This window comes from Perognathus longimembris, chromosome 10 (assembly GCF_023159225.1).
Source record: "Perognathus longimembris pacificus isolate PPM17 chromosome 10, ASM2315922v1, whole genome shotgun sequence".
Lineage (NCBI taxonomy): Eukaryota > Metazoa > Chordata > Mammalia > Rodentia > Heteromyidae > Perognathus > Perognathus longimembris.
Genome location: NC_063170.1, coordinates 57,272,169 through 57,298,152, shown reverse-complemented (window position 1 = coordinate 57,298,152; position 25,984 = coordinate 57,272,169). Strand labels below are relative to the sequence as shown.

Below are 25,984 nucleotides of genomic sequence, written 5' to 3'. Positions count from 1 at the left end.
ACGAACAGCAAAACAAGAGGAGCTGTGGTTCCAGTGAAAGAACACTAGGCTAGCAAGCAGGAGACCTTGAATTTAAGTTAAACTCTAGTACCTGAAAAATTTTTTGTTTGGTGATAATTTTCTATACAAAAGTTTTGTGCTTACATTATTTGCAGTATTCCTTTGGGTGTTTTATTTCTTTCCTTTTTCCTATTGGGAGCCTCCTGAATGCGAGGCAAGAAACGTTTACCCCCAGGCTATGTCCCCAGTCCCATTTATTAGTCTTCCTACCTTGCTATTAAAAATTCATGTTTTATTATAAATTCATGTGGGATATATTTATATGCTTTTCCAACAAAGCTTACATAGTCGGTCTGATTTTTTTGGGAGGGGCAGTAGGGAGAGGTGGCAGTGCAGAAAGTGAAGTGGTTGGTATTGAACCTTCAGTCTTGACCATTGCTAGGCCAGTTCTGGAGCTGGGACAAGATCAAGGCACCAGCAGATTGTCTGGCAAGGGCTTTCTTCCCTTTCACGAATGGCACGGTCTCCAGGCAGGGTACCTACGTGCTGCACGGGGCAAAAGGCATTCTTGGGCAAAGGCATTAATGTCATTTTCGAGGTCTCCACCTCAAGACCTAAAACACTTCCCAATTAGGCCCCCCACGCCTTGGGATTTGGCTAGTAGGGGGCAGGGCGTCGATGGTATGATGGACACCAACCTCACAGGACTAGGTTTCTCTTTCTACTGGGCCGATGACTGTACTGGTTGGTGTTGATAGACTGTGCTCTCTGCAATCAATTTCAGGTTTTGGTCGCAATGCCCTTATCTTTGCAAGCCCAAAGCGGCCCAAATTTGCCTTTGTGTACAATCAGGGCAGCCACGGCGCTGGCTCTCAGCAAATGAGATGATTTCCGGGAAAGAATCCACACGAAACCACATATTCTTCCTGCCGCCGTAGCTTGCTTCCCTCGGGCTGAGAACGGCTCTAAACTCGGAATCTTACCTACAGGAAGCGAACTGCGTTGCTCCGTTACCACGGGCGACGCCGCCTCCCGGATGTGACGTCAGCGTTCCTTCCCTTGTTCTTCCGTGCAGACGGAACTCTGGGCTCCCGGATCTGGTTGTTGTGTACGTGGACGCAGCTGGCGCATGCGCACGCGCGCTGTCCGACCCCGCTGAGGGCCGGGCTGAGGGGGGCGGAAAAATCGTCCTGGTCTCGGGGGAGACCGCCGGGGTCATGACAGCCCGCTGACCAGGCCCGCGGCGTGGAGACGCGAGGCGAGGCCCCATCCGCCTCCCTCTGCTCCGGGCCTCAGGCCGCGAGGCCGGTCCCAGCCCTTCCGGCTCCGGATCACCGCCGCCGCTGAGGCGGCCGAGGAGCGGCGATGAGCTGGTTCAACGCCTCGCAGCTCTCCAGCTTCGCCAAGCAGGCGCTGTCCCAGGCCCAGAAGTCCATCGACCGGGTCCTGGACATCCAGGACGAGGAGCCGGGCGCCTGGGCCGACACCATTCCCTACGGAGAGCCGGGTGAGGCGAGCTCCGGGGCTGCCTGGCTGGGAGGTCGGGGTCCCGCCTCCCCGAGAGTTCCTGGGGGGTGGGGGGGGCGGGGGCAGTCCCTCTGCGGTGGTGCCCCGGCGGGGACCTGCATGGGGGCCGGCCTTACTCGGCCCGGGTTCCGGCTTTGCTCCGGCCCGGGTGCCGGCCTTCTCTCCACTCCGGTGCTAGCCCGCCTTCACTCGGTCCCGGGGCCGGCCCGCACATCTCAGCTGACAAGGGGCTCTGTTTGCCGCTTCTGTCCCCCACCCCTTCTCTGGAGGACCCCAGGCTGGGCCTCTGGGACCCTCTTATTATCGTTTGCACCTTAGGAAGTATGTCAAGTAACCCGAGTAGGAGAAAAACAGCTCACACGGAAGGATCACTCTGTGTTAATAGGACCGAAGTTTATTTTCATAGCAATCAGCACGGCTCCGTGTGTTACCGAATGGCAACGTGACTTGCTCCAGGTCTCATCGCAGGCGAGGGGCAGGATATACTGGAGATATTACCAGTACAACGTGTGGTCCAAGGAATTTAAGTTGTATCACGTTTTATTTCCGCATAGATACGTCTGTCACTTCACTGAAATCCTTCAGGATCTAAAGTTGCTCTTGTCTTTTAAGTGTGAGGAATTACTTGGCATTTTGATGTGTAAAAATTTGCAGATTTGGGGGGGAATGTGCACCGTTGGATGGGAAGAATAAGTTATTGACTGCTTTTCTGGTTTCTCTTTTTAGAGTTCATCGTTGGAAAGTCAGGGCTTTCTCATTTTATGATGCATTGGCTCATGTTTGTATGTCATGATCTTAGTATTTTTCAAAGAAGTTATATGATCTTGCTTGAGTAGCTCAATTTGGCCTTTTCTCTTGGACCCTACATTTTGAATAATTCAACTTCTGATTGTCTTAAATATAAATATAATTGCTTTCTGAAGTCTGGGGCTTGACTGTATTAGTTTACTTTAAAAACTAGGTTATCTGTAAGTCATGTTTACCTATTACTTGTGGTGTCCTAGATTGTAAAAGGGACTGAGGCCAGACAACCCTTGGGTTTGGTTATCCATTAGGATGATGGATCAGTGGATTCATCAGTGGATGAATCAGTGGATTCTGTTTGCTATTTCATTTGCATTTTAACTTTGGCCTTTTGTTTGTGACTTTTCACATGTGGTACCAATGACTGTAAAACTTGCCAAACTGAACTCATATGAAAGCATAGGCTACTTTACAGATGAAAAATTTTGTGACTAGCTCATAGTTACTTGTGTTCTTTGCCCTACTGCTTTTTTTTTTTTGGCCAGTCCTGTGGCTTCAACTCAGGGACTGACTACTTTTTGCTCAAGGCTAGCACTCTACCACTTGAGCCACAGCGCCATTTCCGGCTTTTTCTATATTTGTGGTGCTCAGGAATTGAATCCAGGGGGCTTCATGTATACAAGGCAAGCACTCTGCCCCTAGGGCATATTCCTAGCCCTGCATTACTTCTTAATTGTGCAGGATTTGTGATCATTCTGCCCAGTCACTTTTTGATTTAGAATTACTTTAACATTTTAGTGAACATTACATTTTTTATCATCAGGTTATTATCAGTTGCTGTTTCTATGATTGCTATGACAATTACTTTTTTTTTCTTCTAGAAGATAGTTATTTTCTGCACTTTAAAGAACTCCTAGTGTCAATTACTTTTATAACTATTTATTTATTTAGGCTGGTTCCAGGACATGAACTCAGGGCCTGGCCCTAATATTTTTTGCTCAAGGCTAGCATTCCACCACTTGAGCCACAGCTCTACTTTGCTTCCCAGGCTGGCTTTGAACTATGATCCTCAGATCTCAGCCTCCTGAGTAGCTAGGATTACAGATGTGAGCTACTAGCACCTAGCCCTAGTGTCAACCAGTTTTTATACCAAAAAAGCAGAAGTTCTAAAAATGCACATTGCTGAAATTTATAATGACTTTCTAGCTGGTGGCATAATTTAGAACATGGAAACAAATATAAAAGAACTAAACTTTCTCTTTGAGTAGGTTTTGGAGAGTGGGACTTGAAAATCTAGCTTGTCATTAAGTAGATGCAAATGAATTTGCTCACTAGATCTTAATGTTCCCACCAGTTTAACTTGATCTTTGGAAAAGAACATTTGTTTCTGGTTTCTTGGATACAGGTTTTGAGCATTGCCCCCTGTTTATTTTATGTTTTATTATTTTGTGTTATTAGTAGGAAACTGACCAAACAAGTCACTTTTATGTGAGGACACAAGACCTGTTAGTAAGGATGCTCCCAGTTCTGAGATGAGTCATATGTATCTTGACCTTAACATGGGTTATAAGAAACATACCATTACATTCATAATTTGTTGTGGGAGGAAATAACATACTTGCTTCTGCTAGGCCAGGCAAAGTCCAGCCTTTTACCTGTGTTTTTAGTTCCTCTCAGGTAGGCCTTCAAGGCCCCAAATTAACCTGGGCACTAACTAGTGTTACCATCAGCAAAGCATTTAACAAGTGCAAATTACAGGTTCTGTTCTCTACGTTTTCTCACTTTTGCTAAATATTTATATTGATTCATAACAATGGCTAAACAGTTAATGTATGTGTGTGTATATATTATATGTATATATAATTTTATTTATTTTTTTGTCAAAGGCTTAAGTCCCCCTGCCAGTGGAGGATGGGACACTTCAACCTGGGGATTGAAGTCCAACACTGAACCACAGAGTCCACCAACGGCCTCTCCTAAAGCCATTACAAAGCCTGTGAGAAGGACTGTAGTAGATGAATCTGAAAGTTTCTTCAGTGCCTTTCTCTCTCCAACGGATGTCCAAACTACTCAGAAGACTCCGGTGGTATCAAAGCCTCCAGCGAAATCACAACGACCGGAAGAAGAAGTGAAAAGCACTTTACATGAATCCTTGTTCTCTGGACAATCAGGAGCTGCAGAGACAACTGAGTCAGAAGTGAGAGACCCAGTGTGTGTACCAGGGAAAACTGTGGTGGTAGAGTCTCCATCACCTCAAACTGAAGGCAAACATGAAGAAACTGTTGATAAAGAGTCTGAGATGAAGGTACCTGCTGTATGCTTGAAGGTGTCTGAGAACGTGCTTAATGCAAAAACACCTTCAGAGAGTGTATCTAACATGACTGCACCGTCTCTCACAGCAGAAACAAAGGACATGGCTTTGGAAGCGAAGGAGCAGAAACATGAAGACAGACAGAGCAACACACCCTCTCCTCCTGCTAGTACTTTCTCCTCAGGTACTTCTACCACTAGTGATATTGAAGTTTTAGATCATGAAAGTGTAATAAGTGAGAGCTCGGCAAGTTCAAGACAGGAGACTACAGATGCCAAATCAAGTCTTCACCTGATGCAGACATCTTTTCAGCTTCTCTCTGCATCTGCTTGTCCTGAATATAATCGTTTAGATGATTTCCAGAAGCTCAACGAGAGTTGCTGCTCATCGGATGCTTTTGAAAGAATTGACTCATTTAGTGTACAGTCGTTAGATAGCCGAAGTGTCAGTGAAATCAATTCAGATGATGAGCTGTCAGGCAAGGGATATGCTTTAGTGCCCATTATAGTTAACTCTTCAACTCCAAAGACTAAAATAGTTGACTCTGTTGAGGGAAAAACTGAAGAAGAAGTTAATGATGAAACATTAGTTATACCGACTGAGGAAGCAGAAATGGAGGAAAGTGGACGCAGTGCCACACCTGTTAACTGTGAACAGCCAGATACACCGGTTGAACAGCCAGATACTCTGGTGGCTTCTGTGCCCACAAGTGAAGGATGTGATCCTGGCTTAGAAGAGGGATCTGAGCAGTGTGAAGTGGCAGAAAGTCAGCCAGAAGCTCTTTCTGAGAAGGAGGATGTTTGCAAGGTAACTGTACAGAGTAGAAAAGGACTTTGGGTGTTGGATTGAGAGATAAAATAATTTCTTTGAAAAATGTTTTCATCAATGCTTAGTGATTTGTCCTGACTTAAAAAGGACTGGGTGTGTGACTCAAGTAGTAGAACACTTGACCAGCAAGTATGAACTATGGGTTCAAACGTTAGTACTGGCCAGAATAAAAGAGAGGAAGAAAAGATAGGTCTTTTGCCATTTCAATGTAGCAGTATTTAATGGTAGCAGAGTACCAGTTAATTATTAATTAACTACTGAATTATTTGAAATTTCTCAGAGCTAACTATGGCAGATAAGTTGAGTTTTATAACCATAAATGTTTCCATTTTACATCTTTATTCTTGATTCTTATCCTTTTTAAAAAAGATCTGGTTCTGTTATCTAAATTAAATATTCACAAAACACTATGCAGTATTAATCCAATTGGTAATTAGCAACATGATAAAAAAAGTACAGAGTGGCAGTTTGATTTCCTAAAAACCAACTTTAATTATTATCAGTACTTAAGTGATTTCTCAACAGCATATCACTGCTTCATTAGGATCTAAAGAATAAGATATTGTTAGAACAACTTTTTGTTTAACTTGTACTGGTATATTCTGGGGAAAATTTAAAATTACATACCTGCAGGTTTTCTCAAATTTTACTTTTGAATGTGGTATATTAAAATTACATATTGTGGGGCTGGGAAAATGGCCTAGTGGCAAGAGTGCTTGCCTCGTATACATGAAGCCCCAGGTTCGAGTCCCAAGGACCACATATATAGAAAATGGCCAGAAGTGGCGCTGTGGCTCAAGTGGCAGAGTGCTAGCCTTGAGCAAAAAGAAGCCAGGGACAGTGCTCAGGCCCCGAGGCCAAGCCCCAGGACTGGCCAAAAAAACCAAAATACATATTGAGGTAAGGAATAATATGGATTATAGGTACATGCATTTTCTACCATCCAGCTAAGACACTGAACATAATCAGAGGCTCAAGCCTCTCTTTGCCTTGTCTTGATTATATCTATCTTCCTCCTCTTTTGGTGGATGTACAGACCATTCCAGATTTTGCTATTAAAAACAGCAAAGCTGGTGCGCGTGTTTTTTTAAATTTATTTATTAATTAAACAATTTTTTTGATAAGGTGTTGTGCAAAAAGGGTACAGTTACATAGTAGGGCAGTGTGTACATTTCTTGTGCTATCTTACACCCTGTTTTTGGTGCGAGTGTTTTTACACATGCTACCTGTTGTGTTTATCAAGAAGTTTTTCCTTCAGTGTGTACCTAGAACTAGAGTTTTCTCCATCACAGGGTATGTAGATGATCAACTTGATCTGCCCCTTTCTCTTCCAGAGCAACTGTCATCACATGCTGGTTCCCATCTGTTCTTTCCTACTGTGTTAGGCCACTTGCTGCTTTGTGAGCATCATGTTCCTGTATTGCTTTTTGTTGTTCCATGAGATAATGTTTTATTTATTCCCTTGATTGGGTTACTTTGCACATCATCACCTGCATGTACAAATTGTCTTTCTTGAAACAAACATTTTGACTTTTTGTGTTTTCTTCATCCAGACCATTGAATTTCTGAATGAGAAACTGGAAAAAAGGGAGGCTCAGTTATTATCTCTTAGTAAAGAAAAAGCACTTTTAGAAGAAGCTTATGATAATTTGAAAGAGTAAGTATTCTGCCGATGTGAATAATGTTATGCATAATGGGGAGGTGCATGTATAATTTGTGGTTTTTAAGATTTTTGTTTTGTTTTGTTTTTTGCCAGTCCTGGGGCTTGGGACTCAGGGCCTGAGCTCTGTCCCTGCCTTCTTTTTGCTCAAGGCTTAGCACTCTACCTCTTGAGCCACAGCGCCACTTCCAGCCTTTTCTGTTTATGTGGTGCTGAGGAATAGAACCCAGGGCTTCATGCATACTAGGCAAGCACTCTACCACTAAACCACATTTCCAGCCCTTTAAGAATGTTTTTGAGTGGGCTGGGGATATAGCCTAGTGGCAAGAGTGCCTGCCTCGGATACATGAGGCCCTAGGTTCGATTCCCCAGCACCACATATACAGAAAACGGCCAGAAGCGGCGCTGTGGCTCAAGTGGCAGAGTGCTAGCCTTGAGCGGGAAGAAGCCAGGGACAGTGCTCAGGCCCTGAGTCCAAGGCCCAGGACTGGCCAAAAAAAAAAAGAATGTTTTTGAGGTGCTCATGGAACATGCCTGTATTCTTGCTACTCAGGAGGCTGGGACCAGGAGAATCCTGTTCATAGCCTGGACAGAAAAGTTTGCTATACTATATCTCCAAAATAACCAGCAAAAAGCCAGGCTAGATGTGCGGCTCAAGTGGTAGAGTGCTAGCTGAGTAAGGGTGAGACCCTGAATTCAAATCCTAGTACCAGTTAAAGGAAAGAAAAGGAATGTGTTTTGAGCCAACACCTTTAAATCTAGCTCTTAAATAGTCTCAGATTGGGAGAATTGTGGATCGAGGCCAGCCTCAGCAGAAACTTTGTGAGACCTCATCTCACCAGAAAATGCTAGGTGCTGGTGGTGGTGTACAGCTGTCATGCTTGTTACTGGAGGTAAGCATAAATAGGAAGACTGTAGTATAGGTCAGCAAAAAGCAAAATCTTCTATCAAAGATAACTGAAACAGGGGCTGGGAATATGGCCTAGTGGTAAAAGTGCTCATCTTGTATACATGAAGCCCTGGGTTTGATTCCTCAGCACCACATAGAAAAAGACAGAAGTAGCGCTGTGACTCAAGTAGCAGAATGCTAGCCTTGAGCAAAGAGAAGCCAGGGACAGTGCTCAGGCTCTGAGTTCATGCCCAGGCCTGGAAACAAACAAACAAAACAAAACAAAAAAATAACTGAAACATAAAGGGCTGGAGTGTGGCTTGAAAGACAGAGAACCTGCCTAGCAAGAGAGGTCCTGAGTTAAGAATACACTACCATAAAAGTTTTCGAAATTCAAATGTTACGCAATTTAACTTCTTTATGATAACTGAAAACCAAATATTATTTCAGGTATAAAGTTACTTAAAGATTACTTCTGTTCTCAAATTAGCTTTACCATTTTACCTTTGGCATTGAATACACTTGCTCTTATTATGTTTTTTTTTTTTTTCCTCTTTGTTTAACTGTACTGGAGTTTGAAATTGCTAGGTAAGGCTATACCACTTTAGCCATTTCCTTACCCCTACTTTTGAGAATGAAGACAGTTGTTTTTAAAAACAGAAAGCTCTTTCCAATTATTGCCAATAATCTTTTAGTAGTAGAGGTATAAAATGTTGTGTCAAGAAAACTAATAGTTAAAAACATACTAGTTCTTGTTTGTATTCAGGATAGATTAGGGAAGTGTGACACAAGATTCAAAATTGAAGTATTTACCTTTTTCTTAGTTTTGCGCATCAAGTATTGCTGACACTTTCCCTGTCTAGTGAGTTTTATTTGAGATTTTTAAATTTAAGAGGGCTGGGTATGTGGCTCAATAGTAGAGCATTTATTTGTATAGGATGTGTCAACTCTGGGATCAATAAATGAATGAGTGAATAAATAAGTTACTCAAGTAAATACATACATAAATAATTCAAAAGATAAGTTTTCATCTAAAAGTTAATAGGCTGGCTGTGTGTAGTGATTTACACCTATTACCTCAGCACGAGAGGCATAAGAATCATTAATGCAAGGCCAGCCTCACCTATATAGTGAGACTCTCTCAAAGGAAAAATAAAACTGGGTACAGTGACTCATGCCTATAATCCTAGCTGCTCAGACGGCTGAGATCAAAGAGGATCATAGTTCTAAACCAGGTTGGACACAAAGTTCATGAGAACAGAAAAAGTTGGGCACTGTCATATACATGTCAACTAAGGCAGGAAGCATAATTCCAGGCAAAATGAAAGATCCTATCTCAAAATAACCAAGGCAAAAAGGGTTTGCAGATATGACTAAAGTGACAAGGGGCCTGCCTGGCATATGCAAAATCGTGAGTTCAAGCCCTAATACTACCACCATTAGCACCACCACGTCAAACATTGTAGCTACTAGTTACTAGCTACTTGGGAAGCTAAAATATGGAGATCACTGTTTGAGGCCAGCTTGGCCAGAGGAAAGTTCTCAATACCCTGTTGGTGTGAGTCTGGGGTTTTCTACCTACCAGGAAGCCTGATATAAGTGGATTGTACCCTTGTACTTGTCTGGGCAGGAAGTAAAATCCTGTCTCAAAAATAACAAGCAAAAATCAGAACTGGAGGCATAGCTCAGCTGTAAGAGGAGGTGTTTAGCCTGGTTCAAAACCCTAGTACCAAAAAAGTCCCCAACAACACAGAAAAGTTAATAAACCTAAAATTAACATGTTTTAGTATGGTATATACTGAAGAAAATGTTACTTCATTTTGAGAATTGAACTTACCTTGGTACCCTTAGAATGCATATAAACAATATATCTTCATTCTCAAATAACTTCTATAGTGAAATGTTCAGAGTCAAAGAAGAGAGCAGCAGCATTTCTTCCTTGAAAGATGAGTTTACTCAGAGGATTGCAGAAGCAGAAAAGAAAGTGCAACTAGCCTGCAAAGAGAGAGACGCTGCTAGAAAGGTAATTATTCAAATAACATTAAATTCCACAGAGAAAATAGTTTGCTGAATGCACCCATTGGATTTTGATAATAAAAAGATTAAAAATATTTGTATTATTGAGTAGGTTTTAGGTTTTTGACATATTTAAATGGATAGTTGGTACTTAAAATCTGAACATGTTAATTTATGTAATTTACACATGAATCATTGCAGGATGTAAACAAAGCACTAGGATAACTTTTACAAACGGTAAGTCTACCTGGTTTAGGTAGGTGGCTTACACCTAATCTTAGTTATTCCAGAGGTTGTAATCTGAGGATTGTGGTTTGAAGCCATGAGACTCTTATTCCCTGTTAACCACCCAAATAGCCAGAAGTAGAGCTGTAGCTCAAGTGGTAGTGTGTTAGCCCTTCAGTAGGAAGGCTCAGGGACATCAGGCCCTGAGTTCAAGCCACAGTATCAACACCAAAAGCCCCAACAAAAAACGCTAACTACATCTAAGTAAATAACACTTAATTTAAATAGTACATTATACATTTAAACAATTATCATAAAGTGATAAGGTAATCACATATATACAATAATTGGTGTCAATGCAACTTTAAAATACAAATTTTTAATAATGATTTTCTTTTTGGAAGCATAATGTTGACTAAATCTAATGTAGAGTTTCTCTGTGCTCTGACACTTTGGGATAGATAATTCTGTAGTGGTGGGGCTGTTCTTTGTGTGTATTGTAGAATGTTTAACAACATCCCTGGCCCCCTCCCATTACATTCCAGTAGTACCTTCTCCCACCTCAGCTGCCAGATACTGTAAAATGTCATCATCGGAGCAAAGTCATTCCTGGTTGCAATCTGTTGTTTTAATGTTGTTAATTTGGAATAGTTACCTATTTTAGAAATCGCTCATAACTAAGTGTAGTAACTATAGCTAAGTCCCAATGGTTCCTAATAGCTTTGCCTCTGCATTTGGCCTTTGACCTTTTTCTTGGTCAAAGTGAATAGTAATTTATAGTTTTCCCTTGTGGATTTCTACAGAAAGGAGTATAAATTAAAGCTTGATTTAATAACCCATTTCTGACTAACAATAATGTGAAACTATTACCTAATCAACAGACCTATCTGTCTTTATGTACTATTGTTCTAAATATTAATGCATAACCTTATGGAACATATACATACTAAAGGTATCAAAAGTTAAAACTTTCATTTCCGTTTCCATATTAAGACCCATTGATACATCTGAATTTATGTTTTATGTGCAATATCTAAAGCTATTTTTGTAGTGTTAGTAACCAAAGCAGTAGGTCAACAGAGCATTATTTACAGATTTATTATGAGTATGTGAGTTAGGAAGAAAATGGTAACATACTTTCTTCATGGTAGTCACTGGTTATATTTTATTTTTTAATTTTAAATTAGGAAATAAAAAATATGAAAGAAGAACTTGCTACTAGATTAAATAGTAGTGAAACTGCAGACCTTTTGAAAGAGAAAGATGAACAGATTCAAGGCTTAATGGAAGAAGGTATGTATTCTGTTGATTATTATAAAACATTATCAGAATTGGAGAGCTACCTGGCACATGACAAGCAAATGCTTTTTCTTTTTGGTTATGGGACTTGAACTCAAGGCCTGGTGGCTATCCCTGAGCTCTTTAGCTCAAGGCTAGTGTTCTACTACTTGGAGCCACAGCTCCACTTACGGTTCTCTGGGGGTTAATTGGAGACAAAAGACTTATGGACTTTCCTACCTAGGCTGGTGTTGAATAATGATCCTCAGATCTCAGCCTCCTGATGAACTAGGATTATAGGCATGAGCCACCAGCACTCAACTAAAGATGCTTTTTTATTAAAAAAAAATATTGAGCTGCATGTGGTAGTGGGTTTTTGTAGTTCTAGCTAGCTACTCAGCAGGCTGAGGCAGAAAAGTCTCTTGAGCCCCTGTGCTCAAGAACAGCCTGAAAAATGCATCAGGATGCATTAACTTCTTTTATTTTGTAAAAGGTTTATAGTTAATAAGGTTGTTGAAATTAAAGGTCTGTCATGTGATAGAGCATTTTAAATGGACACTGAATTAATTTTTTAATGAACTTTTCTAGGAAAAAAAAGATGTTAGATAAAATCATCACGACAGTTACCCTCATATGCTTGATTCATATACATGAAGCCCTAGGTTCGATTCCCCAGCACCACGTATACGGAAAACGGCCAGAAGGGGCGCTGTGGCTCAAGTGGCAGAGTGCTAGTCTTGAGCAAAGAGAAGCCAGGGACAGTGCTCAGGCCCTGAGTCCAAGGCCCAGGACTGGCAAAAAGAAAAAAAAAAGAAAAAGGAAATAATTATATGTAGCTTATTGGCAAAGAGCTTGCGTAGTAAGTGCAACATCTTAGGTTTGATCCCTAGTACCAAAAGTAAGATTATTATTTTGATTTATAATTTTTTATTATTACTAGGAGAAAAACTTTCAAAGCAACAGCTACATAATTCTAATATTATTAAGAAATTAAGAATTAAAGACAAAGAAAGTGAAACTACTATTGTAAAGCTGAACAAAAAAGCTAAAGAGCAAGAAGAAGAATTGCAGCATTTAAAACAGGTGAGCAGAAATTATATTCTCATCCTCTATATATGCATATATATGGATATTTACATATAAATTTTGTTATATTTTTTACTTTTTATATGAACAGTTGAACATAGTTTATAGAGTGTTTGTAATAGCTTAAAAATATATTTGTGCAATAATGTTTTCAAGGCTAGGAATGTGGCTTAGTGGTAGAGTGCTACTCAGTACTATATAAACAGAAAAAACTGGAAGTGGTACTGTGGCTCAAGTGATAGAATGCTAGCCTTGAGCAAAAGAAGCTCAGGGACAGTGCCTTGGCCCTGAGTTCATGCCTCAAAGCTGGTAAAAATTAAAAAAGAAAAAAAAATTTCAAACAGCTTACTAAATGAATGCTAAGATTTTTTTTTCTGTATTATGACATTTGTTGAGATTGCTGAAATAGAATTAGTTATCTACTGTGGTGTTATAGGTTGGAAAAACTTCTGTCTTTTTTTTTTTTTTTTTACATAGGTCCTTGATGGCAAAGAAGAAGTTGAGAAACAACATAGAGAAAACATTAAGAAACTAAATTCTGTGGTAGAACGCCAAGAGAAAGATCTTGGCCGCCTTCAAGTAAACATGGATGAACTTGAAGAAAAGAACCGCAGTATTCAGGCTGCCCTGGATAGTGCATACAAGTAAGGAAATGATCGCGCGTGTGTCCTGTTTCGAATCGGTGACCAGAGTAGAGTGGTGAAGGAACCCTAAATTTACTACTATGTGATCCTGAGCAAGAGCTTGTTGGTAGTGAGGAGGTTATTACTCAAAGGGAGTTTAGCGGAATCTTTAGGATAGTGGTTTTCTTAAGTGGTGCACTTGTGTATGTAGTTCTTCACTGTATATTGCTTTAAATAAAAGTTATTAATCTGAATTTTTAAGAGAACTTACAGATCTTCACAAAGCCAATGCTGCAAAGGATAGTGAGGCACAGGAAGCTGCTCTGAGTCGTGAAATGAAAGCTAAAGAAGAACTTTCTGCAGCCCTAGATAAGGTTCAAGAGGAAGCCCGTCAGCAACAAGAAACATTAGCAATTCAAGTAAGTCCTGGATGATTAAATCCTTATGTAGTGATACAAGTATTAGATTTCTGTTATTATCTTGGATGGTGGAGTGCTGGTCTAGCAAGCACAAGACCTTGATTTAAAATCTGAGTACTGCAAAAAAAGAGCTAGATTGAGTAAAGTTATGTGTGCAGTTTTAAACTAGCTGTTAAAATGATATGTACATTGTGGAAGTATTGAGCAGTTTGTTTTTTTGTATTTCATACTTAATGTTATGGATGCTTATAGCTGGGAAGTAGACTCTAATGCCTACTACGCTCGAGGTCCTGTGTTCTTTTCTATCCCTACTGAAAAATCAAGAACCAATGGAAACTGGGCATCCTGTTTTCAGAGAAATGCACATACACGCATCATTGTTGTATGCAATTTCAAGAGAATAAATTTAACTCCTGAACTCACTCATAGCTTTGTGACAGTTTATGAACCTCAGGTGAAAGAAGGAAAACAAAATTTGTTTTTTTTTCCCCCAATAAAACCATCAGTTGTTGGACATTTGAGTTATTTATACTATTCCCATTAAGCTGTTGTGAGCCAGGTACCCGTGGCTCATGCCTGTAGCTACTCAGGAGACTGAGGTCTGAGGATTGTAGTTTGAAGCCATTGCAGGCAGAAAAGCTTGAGAGATTCTGTCTTCAGTTAACCAGCAAAATGCTAGGCTAGAAGTGTGGCTTGGATAGTAGACTTTCAGCCATGAGTGAAAATACCAAATGTGAATGAGGTCCTGAGTTCCCTGGTAATGGCACAGTAATACTGCTATAAATACACATGTACACATTTTTATGTGAACATGCATTTTCTATATCATTTTTCATTCTCATCAGAAGTAGATGAGGCTGGCTGCTGGTGGCTCATGCCTATAATCCCAGCTACTCAGGCTGCTGAGCTCTAAAGATCTCTGTTCAAAGCCACCCCGGGCATAAAGGCCTTGTGACATACTTATATCCCATTAATTAGTTTAAAAGAAGCCAGAAGTGGAGCTGTGGCTCAAGTGATAGTGCTAGCACTCTAAGCAAATACTCACTGTACATTCAGTTGTGGAATTGCTTAAATGGGACAAGTGTTAATAAAAGCTCATTGGACAGTATAACGAAGTGTATCTGTCAACACAACTGAAATATGGTGTATTTAGAGGAAGTACCAGAGGATGCTTTGACGTAGATGCACCGTTACGATGGTGTATTGTTTCTCATCCTACAGGTGGGGGACCTGAGACTGGCACTGCAACGTGCAGAGCAAGCAGCTGCTAGAAAAGAGGATTATTTACGCCATGACATCAGTGAGCTTCAGCAGGTATCGTCACAGCTGCACAAACACAAGCTAAAAGGACACATTTTCTCAGGAATAAAAAAGTGACTTCCAAGGATAGTTTCATGGAATTAATTGAAAGGTTTGCTGCCATAGCCATCACTTGCTATTTTTGTGGCTTTATGTGACCCACAGTGGGTACTTCCAAAAGATGTTCAAGAACATTCTCAATTTTGTTTGAAAGGAAGTCATTTTATTACAGTAGGTTTACTGTGTATTTATTGTTGTGTTTGCTTTTATCTTTGTGTTTGTGTTGGGGGGGAGGGGAGAGTGGTGTTGGCAATCAAAACAGGCCTTGACTTGTCTCTGAGTGACATTCACAGCCTTTTAGTATTGTTTTTGATTTGTAATAGGTTAGCCAACTTTGGTTACTGTGAGGCAGATACTCTGTACATGGTTTCTTTGCTTATACTCTTATTTTTTTATTCGGTGACCATGCATAGGAAAAGGAAGAGGAAATACAGCTTATCTTAATCTTTCTGTTTTTATAAATACTTAAGCATATTGGGATGAAGAGTTAATTACTGAGTAATTTGAATGAACTTTTTTTTAGCATTAGATAACCAGTGACTATCTTAGAAATATTTTGGAAAGATACTGCAACAATTTTGTTTTTTTTGTTTGTTTGGAACAAGGTCTTAATATGTAATGCACGCTGGCCTTGAACTTGCTGTCTTCCTGCTTTAATGTCCTGAGTGCTGACAGGTGTCCATTATCACACCTGATTCTATGAACTCCTTTTTTTTTTTTTTTGGCCAGACCTAGGCCGTGAACTCAGGGTCTGAGCACGGTCCCTGGCTTCTTTTTTGCTCAAGGCTAGCACTCAGCCACTTGAGCCACAGTGCCACTTCTGGCCATTTTCTGTATATGTGGTGCTGAGGAATCGAACCCAGGGCCTCATGTATACGTGGCAAGCACTCTTGCCACTAGGCCATATTCCCAGCCCCTCTATTAACTTCTTTAACTAAAGGGTTAACCCTAAAAAAATGTGTGTGTGTGTGTGTGTGTGTGTGTGTGTGTGTATAATGTACTATGTAATAAATAAAATAGGATAAAATCATACAATAAAAAAGGAAATAATTTCTCTTACAAAAGAATTTTCTCTTTCAAAATTTTCTGGAAATTTTGAATAAAGTTTTGGGTTGCCAGTGCTTTTGGCATTTTTCTTTATATCAGTGGTAATAACTTGATAATTCCTTCATTCAGAGACTCCAGGAAGCAGAGAATCGAAACCAAGAACTGAGTCAAAGTGTTTCATCAACAACAAGGCCACTTCTTCGTCAAATAGAAAATTTGCAAGCTACCTTAGGGTCCCAGACATCATCGTGGGAGAAGGTGGAGAAGAATCTTTCTGACAGGCTTGGTAACTGCTTTAGTATTTCATGCTTGCTGCAGAAGCCCTTCCATCTTGTGGAATGAGGATAATGGTAGGGATTGGAATTCACTTGGTCTCATGATTATATTTTGTGTCTCACAGGTAGATATTTACCTCTTCCCCTTTTTCATGTTTTTTTTTTTAGTATTGTAATTGTGACTTTTTCAAACCATTTTTTCCTTTACACTGTGTATCAGATCCTGGCTAAAATACCACCTGTTATACTTTAATTTTTATAGGCAGCTGTAGTCTAGTTTTTCCTTGTCTGTTGCTACATGTGACCTGTTTTAGTTTGTCTTCAATAGTAAGGGAAGAATGGATCAGATGTGATTCTTGTTAGTGGTAGATTTCCATAACATATGTAGATCTGAGGAGGAGCAAGATCAAATCATAGAAGAGCTATACTCTATGGTCCTGAAATTCCACGTTCTGTTTCTTTATAGACATGTTGCTGGTTGCCTTTCTATACTCTTAATAAAAAGAAAATTATTTTTCCAAGTTCTTTCCCTTTAATCACCGGGAGATAGTATGTGAATATACTTGATATTTCAGAGACCGAAAAATTCATTATGTGTCTTTACCTAATAAATTATCTGTAATTTGAGAGATCATGTGGCATTGAGTAGGCTCAGGAGAGGTAGACTTGATGCTTTGTTTGGTTTTGAATAATCCAGTCAGTCTGGAGCAAGTTACCTACTTCAGACTTTCTCTGAGCTATTCTTTGTGAATCAGGAGTAGTGAATTAGACTTGGGGCATTCAAATGACATTTCGTGAATGTCTGGATGCCTTTAGGGCAGCTGATTTTGTGAGAGGGAAGCTCAGAAAATATGGTACTGGGCTCTTCCAGACTGCTTTATTGTTGTGTTAGGCCTCCTTTGTATACCTTTTTTGTTGTTTGTTTCCAGAATTCCTTATAAGATTTGGCCCAGAACATGATTCATTTATTTAAAAAAGGAACAAACACTGAACTTGATCTTTATATGTTTTTAAATTTATAGGTATAAACTTTAGGTGTATTATTTATACACATTTTTGAGACCAATGGGGTATGAAGTATGCCATGTGAAATTGACACTTTTTTTGTGTGGTGGTGGGACTCAAATTCATACATGTTAGGTAAGCACTGAGCTATACCTCCAACCCATGAAAGTGGATATTTAGTTACCAGTAAATTAAAGTTAGAAGCTGGTACTTTCGTGGATTTTAGATTGGTGCTTGGGCTTGTGTGTTAGAATACAGGCAAAGGCACAAGGTAAACATAGAATAAAATGCCCTTAAAAGGCACATAGAAATGATGTGCAAAGAATGTAAATGTAAAAGAAGTTTTATTAGGTCTACTGTGGTGGGGGAAGAATATGAGAATTGTTGCTATGGTTAACTCTTAAAACGTTAACTGCTGTTTCTTTTGCCTTCATTAAAATTTTGTTTTGAGATGATTAAAGATTCAAAAACAGTTATAAGAAATAATACAGGTAGGTTCCTTGCATACTTAGGCCAGTTTGCCCAAATGTTAATTAACATTTTGAAAATTTAATATGTAATATCACACACATTGACTTTGGTTGTCTGCCATTTATTTTAGAATTTTCTAGTTTTATGAGTCTTCTTGTGTATGTGTGTGTTCTTTTTTTTTGGGCCAGTCCTGGGCCTTGGACTCAGGGCCTGAGCACTGTCCCTGGCTTCCTTTTGCTCAAGGCTAGCACTCTGCCACTTGAGCCACAGTGCCACTTCTGGCCGTTTTCTGTATATGTGGTGCTGGGGAATCGAACCCAGGGCCTCATGTATAGGAGGCAAGCACTCTTGCCACTAGGCCATATCTCCAGCCCCTTGTATGTGTGTGTTCTATAAAATCTTCTGCTTGTGTAAATTCATAATCCACTGTAGTCCTCAGCATGCTGAACAGCCCCAATCCCACAAAGCTGCTTCACATTGCTCTTTTACAAACATACCTAAAACTCTTCCAACCCTACTTTCCCTGTTTATTGCCCTAGAAATCACTAATTTGTCCTTCATTTTTATGGGCTTATATATTTTAAGCCTACAAACAATCTTGAGCTAATTTTCTGAAGGTAATGTTTAGGTTGAGACTCTGTTTTGTTATTGCCTATGGCTGTTCTGTGGTTCAAGGCCCATTTGATGATCATTTACACTTTTATTGCATGACTACATTTCAAAGTAAAAATGTTTTGTAAAAGAATGATCAAACCGATACAAATTAAAATTGGGTCATTTGTCTTCATAGGCAGTCTTACTTTATATAAAAAAGTAATTGTTAAGTATGACTCCTTGAAGCCAGAATTAGCTTGGTATTTTGGTCTCTCTGCATATGTGGTTTTTCTTCCTGTCTTATCATCAGGTGAATCCCAAACCTTGTTGGCGGCAGCAGTTGAAAGAGAGCGTGCAGCTACCGAAGAACTCCTTGCCAACAAAATTCAGATGTCTGCAGTGGAATCACAGAATGCTCTCTTAAGACAGGAAAACAGTAGATTTCAAGCCCAACTGGAATCAGAGAAAAGTAAGCTAAGAAAACTAGAGGATGAAAATAATCGGTGAGCATGTTTTTGTGTGTGGGATTTTGGGGCGTTAATGACACTTTAAAGTAGATTTTATAAATATGTGGTTTGCTTTTAGCTTGATTGTATAGAGAACTGAAAAAGAATGTTTTCATTGTTGAAAGTCAGGGTCACTATTGACAAGATTCTGGGATTCGCTGCATCTCATGGAGGGTCTTGAAATTGTGTGGTTTTGTATTTGTGTTTTTCCAGGTAAAGGATTCATACCTTAAATGTAGCTTTTAAAGGAGTCTGTCTGTAACACTACCTAGTGGTTTAGAGACTGTATACAGAAATTATTTTACGTTACAAGGGTTATTTATAGCAATGTTCCAGTCTTTCTAAATAAAATTTTGGGTTCTTTGAAAACTCAAGCTGTAATATATATGTCAGATTATCTTAAGGTTGTTACTAGTATGTTTTTTTACCATTGATTTCTCAGGAAATTTTACATTAAGAAAAATTCAAACTAGATGTCTGTGGCTTATGTCTATAATTCTGTAAGTTACTCAGGAGGCTGAGATCTGAGGATCTCAATCAAAATCAACCTGGGCAGACAGATCCTCAAAATTTGAGTATTATAGATGGTGATATTCAACATTACTTTTTAGAAGTCTCTTTAAATAAAATCTTAGGTCATCAATGAACAAAATGCACAAAAATAGACCTTCTTGAGCTGGGAATGTGGCTTAGCAGTAGAGTGCTTGTTTAGCATGCATGAAGCCCTGGGTTGAATTCCTTAGTACCACATAAACAGAAAAAGTGGGAAGTGGTGTTGTGGCTCAGGAGGTAGAGTGCTAGCCTTAAGCAAAAAGAAGCCCCAGGAACAGTGTGCAGGCCCTGAGTCCAGCCTCCAGGACTGGGGGGAAAAAAGACCTCATTTGCATAACTTCTGAGTGGAACACAAGTGATTCAGTTGGAAAATCACTGATATTAAACTGGTAGTAAAATGACTACTACATATGTAACTGGAGTTTAAAAAGTAGTGAGTTTTAATAGTCTGTTATCTTTTTTGTTTTGTTTAATTCCCTCTGGTTTACTAGGTACCAGGTTGAATTAGAAAACCTAAAAGATGAATATGTAAGAACACTGGAAGAGACAAGGAGAGAAAAGGTATTTCTCTTAGTGTTTGCTCCCTTCAGGGCATATTGTAGAGAACGGATGGGGATGGTAGCAAACCAAGGAGGACAAATGAAATGGGTGATGTCATGAGTTTTTGAACTTGGTCTTTGACAATATAAAAATACATTTATACCTTATGCTCCAAACTTTGCAGTAGATTTATTGTGATGCTATGAATTAGCCTGACAGAGATGATCTAACTGTGTCTCTCTCCACTAGACGCTGTTGAATAGTCAGTTAGAAATGGAAAAACTGAAAGTTGAACAAGAAAGGAAGAAAGCCATTTTCACCCAGGAAGCAATGAAAGAGAAGGTATGGAATTTTCTAGATCTTGTTTTGATTTTGATGTAGCCATTTAGGATCTGTTGTGATGAACACTGATTGCTTGAGTATATACAAAGAAGTTTCTCCGTTTTGAAATACAGAAAGGCTTACTCTTTTTAAAATAATTTTTGTGATTTCTCACTGAAACTAATGAAGTCATTGGCCGATAGGCACCTTTAGTGCAGAGCTGGTTTCTTCACTAACTTTCTGGATAATGAAAGGTATAAGTGAGTTTCTACTTTAAATGGTTCGGAGATACTAGGAATTAGCATAATATATTAAAAATAAATGTGTATAATGGATTACCTTTTTGGTTTATTTGGAACTTTTAATACACTAAAGTAAACAAAAAGTTGTGGTTTGTTAAGTCATTCTTAACACTATTTTAAAGAAAAAAATTTCATTGATATATGAGAAGTAATTTCTACAGTTAGTTCAACAAAAACATTCCTATTCCATTAAAATCTACCCAATTATTTTGTAATATAAACAAGTTGTGGCATGTTTTTAATTGCTGAATATTCTTGATACTTTGGAAATTTCTGACTTTCTTCAGAAACCATACGTTTTGTGAGGAAAGTGAAGTCAGCCTTTGTTTTCATTAAAGTTGGAAAGTTTTCTTGTTTTCCACCTGACAGACTTTGTTTTTCGCTCTCTAAGGAACAAAAGCTATTTTCCGTTTCCAGCACTCCCACCATGTCACGCTCAAGTTCAATAAGTGGAGTTGATATGGCAGGGCTACAGACATCTTTTCTGTCTCAGGTAGTGTTTTATTTCTTTCACGCGCTTGCTTTATAAACTGAATTATAATGAGGAGAATATGCGATTGGCATACTGGCCACCATGCAGACCTATTATTTGACCCTGCTAGTGGAATACAATCTGTGATAACTGGCTGAGTTTTCTTCAATTAACATAGGATGAGTCTCATGATCATTCATTTGGACCAATGGTTACATCAGCCAGTGGAAGCAACCTTTATGATGCTGTGAGGATGGGAGCTGGATCGAGTATTATTGAAAGTCTGCAGTCTCAGCTGAAGCTACGCGAAGGAGAAATTACCCATTTACAGGTATTGAAAAAGCCAAGTGTGCTATAGAAATTAATGACATACTGGAATTCAGTAACATTCTTCATTTCCACCTGGATTGTGAGCAGATGCTGAAAAATAAGCTGAAGTGGTAGACAACTTAGAGTGAGTTAAGCTGTTGATTGCTAGAATTAGGCAGTGTTAATCTCCTCCCATAAGAAATGCTGGACTGGTTGGAAAGGGGAGTGCATGGCAGAGATCTCAGGAACCCATTTTGAAGCCATCCCAGAGAGGAAAGGCTGTGAGTCTCTTACCTCCAATTAACCACCAAAAAGCCAAGCGCAAAGCAGTGGCTCAAGTGGTAGAGCACTGGGCTTGAGTAAAAAAGCTTAAGAGAGAGTGCCCCGACCCTGAGTTAAAGTCCCATACTACACAAAATTAAAAACAAAAGAGAAAAAAGAAGAAATGCTAGACTGGAGTAAGCCTCCCATTTAGAAGCAGAGAATACCTCTTCCTCTCAGGCAGCATTTCCCATTATGACAAAAAGAAGTGCTGGGTAAGCTCATTTTATTCTTCCCTGTTAAAACATCTAGGGAAGTTCTAATTCCCTTATCAAGGAGTCAAGGTGAAGGAGGTTAGAACTGTAATCTCATATGGAAGGAAAGTACAGGGAGGAAGGACCTTTGCTTTGTTTTTTGTTTGGTTTTTTGCCAGTCCTGGGCCTGGGACTCAGGACCTGAGCACTGTCCCTGGCTTCCTTTTGCTTAAGGCTAGTACTCTACCACTTGAGCCACAGCGCCACTCCTGGCTGTTTTCTATACATGTGGTGGGGAATCGAACCCAGGGCTTCATGTGTAAGAGGCAAGCACTCTTGCCACTAGGCCATGTTCCCAGCCCCTGCTTTGCTTTTTAAAACCTTTTGGTAGAGGTTGGGAACGTGGCTTAGTGGTAGAGTGCTTGCCTAGCATGCATGAAACTCTGGATTCGATTCCTCAGTACCATGTACACAGAAAAAGCCAGAAGTGGAGCTGTGACTCAATTGGTAACAGGCTAGCTTTGAGCAAAAGAAGCTCAGGGACAGTGCCCAGGTCTTGAGTTCAAGCTCCAGGACTGGCAAAAACAAAACAAAAAAACACCTTTTGGAAGTGAGAAATACTAAAATATGTCAACTTAAGTGTTTTTGTGTTGAACTTGATACACTCAGAAGTAAAACATTTTTCTGTTCTCATTATATGCTGTTCTATGAAAAGATTAGTCTGTTAAAAAAAGAACATGAATTGGTAAAAAAAAAAAATAAGTCAGAATAGGGGCTGGGGATATGGCCTAGTGGCAAGAGTGCCTGCCTCATATACATGAGGCCCTGGGTTCGATTCCCCAGCACCACATATACAGAAAATGGCCAGAAGTGGCGCTGTGGCTCAAGTGGCAGAGTGCTAGCCTTGAGCAAAAAGAAGCCAGGGACAGTGCTCAGGCCCAGAGTCCAAGCCCCAGGAATGGCCAAAAAAAAAAAAAAGTCAGAATAGTCTTACTACTCAATATGTTGGTCTAGCCCAAATATACTATGCTTAAGAGCCCTCAGGATTATGAAAGTGTATCATTTCTTTAGAGGAATATATAAGGTTTTATTTTTCAAACAAATGGTTGGTTGGATTTTCTTTAGTTCCTTGTCTTTCAGAGTAGACCTTGTGACTAGTGTACCATTGATGAAAGTTGGAACCCTTTTTCTGCTGTTTTTATTTCAAAAAGAGCTAGCTGGAGCTGGGTAAGGGTGGGTGGCTCATGCCTTGTGCAGGAGCCTGAGATGTGAGAATCGCTGATCAGAGCTAGCCTGCTTAGGAAAATCCATGAGACTATTACCTCCAATTAGACATACAAAGCTGGAAGTGGAGCTGTGGCTCAAGTGGTAGAGTGCTAGCCTTGAGCAGAAAAAGAACATCAGGGATAACGCCCAAGCCTGAGTTCAAGCCTCAGTGCTGGCAAAGAAAAAAAGAGCTAGCTTGGGGTTTTATGTTGACTTTCTTTAAAAAATAATACACTAAATATTTTTTTACTGTCAAAATAATGCTTAAGGTAGTGAATACATATACATTTCTTGTCATACTTGTTGCCCCCTCTCTTCTTCCCTCCCCCAACCCCTCAACCCACCCTCCCTTGCTGTCTCCATTTTTTCCCAGAAAAAAATCTTACCCTTGATGTACATTGTCAATCCAGTCTACAATGCTTATGACCTCTATGATTATTAACTGTAAAACAGTTCCTTCCAGATAGGGTGATATATACATGTGCATCTGGTATTTTGATATTAGATATTCAATAAGAAACGTTTTAACTATTTTATGTCACTCAGATGGAAATTGGCAATCTAGAAAAAACTCGATCAATTATGGCAGAAGAGTTAGTTAAATTAACAAATCAAAATGATGAACTTGAGGAGAAAGTAAAGGAGATACCCAAACTTCGTACTCAGTTAAGAGTAAGTATTCTTCCTTAAGTATGAATCTAACATATCTGTATTAAATTATAGTTAATCTCCAGTTTTTGGTGTATATAAAATACATATGTATTTGTTAGTGATTTTTTTTTTCATACTAAAGACAATGTTATTTGAGTAAAGAACTTTGAAGGTTTTACGTGTGACATTATACTTTCAAGGTATTTTTATAAAACTGTTTGGTCCTAGTGTAGGAATAGAACTAGGTTTTGTTTGGCCATGGTTTATAGTAAACATGGCACTCTCTTATACCTTTTGTAGGGTTTTGGTTTTCATGTTGAATGTTTCTTCACAGTTATGAATTTTAGGAGATGCTGCTTAGCAGCATGTGAGAATAGTGTTCTTTTGACTTATTCTGTGAGCTAAATTTCATCAAGTGTGCTTAAATTAACAGGATAGGGGAGATTGAGTCATAGATGAGGAGAATTACAGATTTAGTAGAGAGATGAGGTTAAGATTACAACAACCAGGGCTGGGAATATGGCCTAGTGTCAAGAGTGCTCGCCTCATATACATGAAGCCCTGGGTTTGATTCCTTAGCACCACATATATAGAAAATGGCCAGAAGTGGCGCTATGGCTCAAGTGGCAGAATGCTAGCCTTGAGCAAAAATAAGCCAGGGACAGTGCTCACGCCCTGAGTTCAAGGCCCAGGACTGGCCAAAAAAAAAAAAAAGATTACAACAACCTAGTGTTTCTTTTTTGTAATTTATTCTAACCTAGATTGTGTGTGTTTAATTTTAAAAGCGATGGGAATATACTTTTAGTTAAATTATGGTGTATTTCCTATTGACTTGTTTGTGAGCTAAAGATGTTCTATATAGATATTTTTAAAATCATAAATATATTTTTAGGATTTGGATCAAAGATACAACACTATTCTGCAGATGTATGGAGAGAAAGCAGAAGAAGCAGAAGAACTTCGTTTAGATCTTGAAGATGTAAAAAATATGTACAAAACTCAAATAGATGAACTTTTGAGACAAAGACTGAGTTAACTTCTGAAAATGGAATTCCTACCAACCTGAATGTCAACATCTAATATCTAAATGCAGACTTCCAATAAATTGTTTTATAGCATTAGAAAATAAGATTTACTGGAGAGAGCAAAGTTTTTTATACCTGTTTTACAGTATGTAGTTATATTTGCAGTTAAATTATTTTGTGCAATATTTGAACATTATTTTTAAAGCTATTCTTTAAAGATTTATTTTTTAAAGCATCCAATTTCTTTTGCCTTGAGTAGCACAGAGACTTGTTACTTTACTCACTAATGACTATGGCTAGCGGGAGAGAGTGGTGTTCATATATAATTGTACATATATAATTAGTTGTATCTATAATTTATACATGTTTATTGTATATATTGAGAATGTTTAAAGGCAATATTAACATATTAAAACTTTAAAGTCTTTCACACTTAAATCTTCATATATCTGGTAAAAACATTTTTTAACTATTCAAGTAAAAAACTATTGAACCTGTGGTTGTTAAATTTAAACATTTTTCTCTTAAAAGTTGAAGTTACACTGATGCTATCTGAAGTTTAAAGAGTGAAAAATTTAAATTAAAACAAAATTTTTTTACTTGAGATTTTACATCATTGAGGTTCCATAATTAAATGTGAACTAAGTATGGTACCTTTTGGTGCCAAAGAAAGCTACACACTCAAAATTACCAAGGCATAATTGGATAGTGGAAAATTACTTAAGTTGTGATGCCATCACTAACACATAAGTAATTTTGAGAAAGTTATTCACTCATTATAAAATGAACCAAAACTAATAAAATTATTATAATTTATTCCTTAAAACTACTTGTATACATTTTATAAAGTCATATTTTTGGCACATGAATAATGAATTGCTTTACTATTATGGAATATTTACCACAAAATAGAAAAATTATTGAAACTTAATTCTGAGATTTCACAATTTTGTGTAATTTCTCATTTTTTTTCCTTGAAGCTTTAATAATACTATTTAAAAAAGAGTGTGAACTAGCTTTAGAAAGTAGTTATATCCTTTCCCAAATGTTATTTTGTTTGAAAGTTACCTGGGTTGAATTTTACACCTGCAAAAAATGTTTTTTTAATACTGCTTTTGTAGTCTGTCCTTATCTGTGGTGTCAGCCCACAGGAACTACAACCCCAAAA

General features: G+C 38.8%; 1 protein-coding gene across 1 annotated transcript; it reads left to right on the top strand.

The window, feature by feature from the left end:
* Nucleotides 1-1,099: 1,099 nt before the first annotated feature.
* Tmf1 (TATA element modulatory factor 1) lies at nucleotides 1,100-25,984 on the top strand. The gene is made up of 17 exons (XM_048356127.1): nucleotides 1,100-1,507; nucleotides 4,158-5,389; nucleotides 6,964-7,067; nucleotides 9,856-9,982; nucleotides 11,388-11,493; nucleotides 12,419-12,561; nucleotides 13,042-13,208; nucleotides 13,450-13,606; nucleotides 14,828-14,920; nucleotides 16,142-16,298; nucleotides 18,668-18,860; nucleotides 19,907-19,976; nucleotides 20,205-20,297; nucleotides 20,970-21,071; nucleotides 21,229-21,381; nucleotides 23,687-23,812; nucleotides 24,684-25,984. Exons 1-17 carry the CDS (start codon nucleotides 1,366-1,368, stop codon nucleotides 24,825-24,827), a joined length of 3,309 nt encoding a protein of 1,102 aa, XP_048212084.1. The 5' UTR covers nucleotides 1,100-1,365; the 3' UTR covers nucleotides 24,828-25,984.